A 5,542-nucleotide genomic window follows, 5' to 3' on the forward strand; every position below is an offset into this window, starting at 1 on the left:
CATGGTCCAAACCAGATTATCCATCAAAAACAAAATACTATACCACGTGGCGTCATACAGACCGCTGCGTCAAGTGGCAGATAGATGTGTCATACATGCCATTGTTTGGCGGGGCGACAACGCCGGTCTGTTCGTGCGAGGGCATCACGCCGGGGCATTGATGTGGTGGTGATGGCTAGTTGCTAGCCTGGCGGCCAAGGCAGCATTAGGGGCTTTTGATGGCAATTTCTCCCTAGCGAACGTCGTCAGATAAACAGTCAAAATAAAACCAGGTAGGACTACGTGCTTGAGTGAGAAAAACGAGATATGATTTTCATGTTTGCTACTACTTTTGTACAGAGGGCTCTCATAGCTACCCTTTTTTCACTTCGTTATAAATCTGGTGTCGGATTTTTTACCATGACAAATTGAACTATTTTTTATGGCAATTTGTGTTTACTGAGGATGACAAGTTTAGTTGGCAAGCATGTCAAATCCACCTCAGTTTTTTTGCCCGAAAATTGTCATGCTCGTAAGCTAAATTTGACATCCCCACGCCAACTAAAGTTGCTATGAAAACGTTTGATTTGTCATGCTAAAAGTCAGACATCAGATTTTTAAAAAAAATCGTGAGGTGCTCCCATGGCTACGGTTGTGCATAGATCGAGCGTAAGTTATGATTGCTACTACTTTGTGCGGTGAGAAGAGGATAAGAGACACAAGAAGAGAGAAAGTGAGTGAATGGAACATATTTTCTGCTCTATGTACTATTACTCCGGGCATGTGTGTTGCCGTTGCTTCAAGTTTCACTATTGGGTCAACTATTTAATATTTTGGCTATTTGAATTATGAATTACGGGGTGCACCTAGAATAATAAAGTTCGACCCACTAAGTGATCACCAAACAATTTCGTAAGCAACTATTTCTTCATGCATAGCTCTAGGAAGAAAATGATGCAACAAAGCGCGCGTGCCAAACACTTCTAGTATTATCACTATCGATACTAGATTTGTCTTTCTCTTTGTTTCTTGTGCTTATATTTTACTCCCTCTGTCTCATAATATAAGAGCGTTTAAAACGCTCTTATATTATGAGACAGAGGGAGTAGATAAGTTGGGTGCACCACAAGTCAGGGAAGTACACCAAATGCTCTTTCTTGATAGATTTATTGGTGTGTTATTTTTAAATTTGTTGCATCGGTGATGTGCTGAACCTCTCAGCGTCAAGATGACAATATGAGGCGAGGTGACAGAAGAATCTTCAGCAGCGGTGTTGTTCTTAGCCCTCAAACCCCAACCCGGACCGCAGAGCACTTAGAAGTCTTGTTTATAACCCATAAAACATAAAGAACATACATAACTAAGCACACAAAACGAATGCTAAACTTAAAACAAACACTTACTCGAAGAAACTACTAAAAACAAGAAATGAGCCAACATGTGCCGAAGAAGAACTCGGTGGCCAAGAATTATTCCTCCACGTTAAGCCCGAAAACTGCAATCAGCAAACCAGGCTGTGCTTCTTCCTCGCAACGAAGGTCCGCCAGTAGGTGGTCACCTCCTTCTCAATTTGGTGTGCTGTCTTCTTCACATGCTCGTGATGCCCATGCTTCTTGGCATGCGCGTCCATCTCCACCATGACCTTCTTGAGGTCGGTGATGAGGCGCTCGGCCAGGCCGCGGCTGAAGTCCTCACGGATGACCACACGCATGACAGCGATGTGCTCGGCGTCGGCGGGCATTGTGTATGCCGGAACAATCCAGCCGAAGCGGCGCAGGCTCTCGACCACCTCGAACACCGTGTATTTGGACGAGTCCTTGAGGGAGAAGGCCACGAGCGGCACGCCCGAGTCCTTGGACACCAGGTGAAAGTAGCCCATCTTCTCGACTCCCTCCCGGAGCACCGTTGCGTTGTCCCGGCAATTTTGCATGATGTCCTTGTAGCCCTGCATTGCATTTTTGCATCACATAAATAGTTTTTCAAACATAAATTGCTTTATTGACTGCTACCTAAAGTTTTTTTTAGAAAAAATAGAGAGGTTAGCAATGTGAAAGAACATGCCGATGGCATGGGCAAAATACAAGCAGGATCCTAACAAACTAGACGTCCACCTGAAATGCATGAAGTGCATGGACCACTGGTGTTTCTTCGCTTGCAGAGACAAAGCTACAACACATGTTTGTTGCGTTGCTTGCAGAAACAAAACCAGCATAAAGCACAAGGCAAAGGATGCCCGTCAGAGATTTGCAACAACACATTACACATGTGCAGATATTCATCAGTGATTTGCAACAGTAGTGCAACACTTTGGGAAATAAAACCCCAACAAAAACGAACAACTGTAGAAAAATCGTGGTTAATTACCTCGAATCCGAGACGGATGAGTTGATAATACTGCGCAATGATCTGGCTCGAACCTGTCCAACAGAGCAGCACATGAAGAGCACATCAACTTACTGGAAAAACTAACCAATGATCGACACCGAATCCGAGACGGATGAGTTGATAATACTGCGCAATGATCGACGCGCACGGTGTTGTACCTTTGGAGAAGTTGAGCGTGAAGGTTGGCTGGTCGGCGCCGAGGTAGTTGATGTGGAAGATGAGCTCGTCGGGCAGGTCCTCCTTGTTCCTCCAAATCACCCACCCGACGCCGGCATATACGAGGCCGTACTTGTGCCCGCTGACGTTGATGCTCTTCACCAGCGGCAGCCGGAAGTCCCACTCCAGCTCCGGGTAGATGAAGGGCGCGATGAACCCGCCGCTGGCCGCGTCCACGTGAATCGGCGTGTCCCACCTGATCAATCGACGGAACCAACAGATCGATCAATCATATCTCTACCATATCTGCAGTTTTTGGCATAAGATTAACGCGTACCCTGTCTCTGCATTCTTGGCGACGAGGAGGTCGTTGAGCATCTTGACGTCCTCGAACTCGCCGTTGAGTGTGGAGCCGAGGATGGCGGCGACGCAGATGGTGTTCTCGTCGACCAACTCTACGGCCTTCTCGGGGTCCATGACGTAGTACCCTTCCCTGAGCTTCACCTCCTTGAGCTCTACCTCGAAGTACCGCGCGAATTTCTCCCAACACACCTACAAAAGCAAGACATCCAGTGATTGGATCCGGTGGTTGAATTATCCTGCCGGTGATCCAGCCGGCATGCACTGCAAATGTCTCAGTAATGTGACTGTGTGCTCGATTCGCAGTTACCTGGACATTTGCGCCGGTGACGATGTTGGGCTTGTCGTGGGGCTTGCCCTCGGCCTTCATCTTGTTCTGCCACTTCCTCTTGAAGGCCAGCCCGGCCAGCATGATGGCCTCCGAGGAGCCGACGGTGCCCACCCCGACGGCCGTCTCGTCCTCGCCGATGGGCGCGTTGAAGAGATGCGCGATCATGTTGACGCACCGGTTCTGTTTCAAATCCACAAACAGTAACATACGTCGCCGGCCGTAGTCGCGTAAAAATTGCATCAAAAACGAAATGATAGATACCTGGAACTCGGTGGTGACGGGGTACTCGTCCATGTCGACGTAGTTCTTGTTGACGGAATCCTGGATGAGCTTGTCGCACTCGGGCTCCATCCAGGTGGTGACGAAGGAGGCGAGGTTCAGGCGCGGGTTCCCGTCCAGCATCAGCTCGTCGTTGATGATCTGGTACGCCGCGTCCTTGGGGATGGACTGCTCCGGCATCCTGAACCTCGGGAGCGCGGTGCGCACGTAGCGCGACGCGAAGGTGGAGGAGATGAGCGACTCGCCGGAGCTCGTCTGTGCCCTGGACAACGCCATTTGACGCGGCGGCCGGTGGCTAGCTGGACCAGTTCGCCGTGTGTCGTACGAGAAGAGAGGGTGAGCAGTGGGTGTCACAGGCAGGTCGACGCAGCAGATCGAGCTGGAACTAATTAATGGTGGTTCTTGTTCTATAAGAGAGGACGGTGCGCATGGGCGCGACGTGGTGGAGGCGCCACGGTTCTTGGGGGATGGGGCTTCCACGCCATCCGCTCGCACGTCCGGCCTCCTGCACGGCTTCCGCCGCTGGACTCGGGTGCATTCCTTTTCTTGCTCCTCTCGCCCGATCTGCTGTGCTCGTAGCTGTGTGCCTGTTGCTTCTGTGTTTCGAATACTGTTTTGGTTTTGTCTTTTGCGTTCTGAATTACGGCTATATATCATCTCGATGGAAAATGCAATGCCGGAGGCGCTTAGTCACGCTTAGGCATTAGGCAATGACCAAACGGCCTCCCGTAAGACATAGGCGAAACTCTAGACATGCAAGCAAAAAATTGTCCACAGAAGTGTGAAATCATGCCATGTTACACCAACAGACCAAATTGACCACCTTCCAATTGCAATAGCTGGTAGCTTACTCATGTATATTCTCTAAATCAATATCGATACATAAAATTTCAAAAAATTCCAAATACAGCCTGATAGTAAAAACTGTAGATCCTTGTACAAACATCACACAAATTTGACTTGCTTAGAGCATCTCCAACAGCTGCCCAACGCGCGGCGCGTTAAAAAAACGTTTGCAGCGCGCCAATCGTCTGTTTTTGTGCGGCGCAAAGCACTAGCTCCAGCGGCCGCTGTAAACTTTAGCGCGCGTGATAGCTCCAGCAGGCGCTACAAAAATACTACGCGCGCTCTCGCACAAACAACATATGCACTCCAAACACAACCAAGAAGATCAAACACAAACAAAATAAATAACAATAAATAGTTCAATTTCGTTATTACAACTCAGCCAAATAGTTTATCTTTCAATACAACAAATACTTCAACAATACAATATCAAACGCACAAATCATGATGCTCTTTGTCGGTCATTCCATGCCCACCACTCCTCGATGAGGTCCTTCTGAAGATCATCATGCGTTTCGACACGTCGAATGGCATGATGGGAGGCAATCAAACGGGCCACCATGGCTGCCCTCAGCCGCACTCACACGGGATGTCCCACGAGCTCATAGTGAGAGTAATCTACATCTTGGCCACACTCATTCTCGATGATCATGTTGTGCATGATCACACAAGCGTGCATGATGTACCAAAGCATCTTTTGATCCCAAAATCTAGCCGATCCTCTCATAATAGCAAATTGTGCTTGCAAAATTCCAAAAGCTCTCTCCACATCTTTTCTAGCCGCTGCCTGAGCATTGTGGAAATCAAGATTTTTCTTACCTTCCGGTTTTTTCAACGGCTTCACAAATGTTTGCCACTTTGGGTAAATGTCATCCGCAAGATAGTAGTCATAGTTGTATGTACGGCCATTTGCTACAAACTACACCGGTGGCAGTTCACCATTTGCAATCTTATTCATCAGTGGTGACCGATTAACAACGTTGATGTCATTCAAAGATCCGGGCATTCCAAAAAAAGCATGCCAAATCCAAGTCTCTTGATCGGCCACCGCTTCAAGGATTATAGTGAAACACTTTTTTTGGCCATGGAATTGGCCATGCCATGCCTTAGGATAATTCTTCCAACTCCAATGCATGCAATCTATTGAGCCAAGCATACCTGGGAAGCCGTAAGCTTTGTTCATCTCCAATAGCCTTGTGGAGTCTT

General features: G+C 48.1%; 1 protein-coding gene across 1 annotated transcript; it reads right to left on the bottom strand.

The window, feature by feature from the left end:
* Positions 1 to 1,280: 1,280 nt before the first annotated feature.
* LOC123045593 (glutamate decarboxylase) lies at positions 1,281 to 4,060 on the bottom strand. Its single transcript, XM_044468709.1, has 6 exons — positions 3,473 to 4,060; positions 3,191 to 3,391; positions 2,858 to 3,072; positions 2,523 to 2,776; positions 2,344 to 2,396; positions 1,281 to 1,924 (listed from the first exon to the last, which is right to left on the bottom strand). Exons 1-6 carry the CDS (start codon positions 3,764 to 3,766, stop codon positions 1,481 to 1,483), a joined length of 1,461 nt encoding a protein of 486 aa, XP_044324644.1. The 5' UTR covers positions 3,767 to 4,060; the 3' UTR covers positions 1,281 to 1,480.
* Between the last annotated feature and the right edge of the window lie 1,482 nt (positions 4,061 to 5,542).

The sequence above is a fragment of the Triticum aestivum genome, chromosome 2B (genome assembly GCF_018294505.1).
Source record: "Triticum aestivum cultivar Chinese Spring chromosome 2B, IWGSC CS RefSeq v2.1, whole genome shotgun sequence".
In the NCBI taxonomy this organism is placed as follows: domain Eukaryota; kingdom Viridiplantae; phylum Streptophyta; class Magnoliopsida; order Poales; family Poaceae; genus Triticum; species Triticum aestivum.

Excerpts from the sequence above, each read along its gene's own strand:
- LOC123045593 (XM_044468709.1), bottom strand. The coding sequence starts at position 3,766 with ATGGCGTTGTCCAGGGCACAGACGAGCTCCGGCGAGTCGCTCATCTCC. Across the intron at positions 3,392-3,472 it reads CCGTCACCACCGAGTTCCAG|AACCGGTGCGTCAACATGAT; the intron begins GTATCTATCATT and ends GATTTGAAACAG. Across the intron at positions 2,397-2,522 it reads CACGCTCAACTTCTCCAAAG|GTTCGAGCCAGATCATTGCG; the intron begins GTACAACACCGT and ends TCTGTTGGACAG.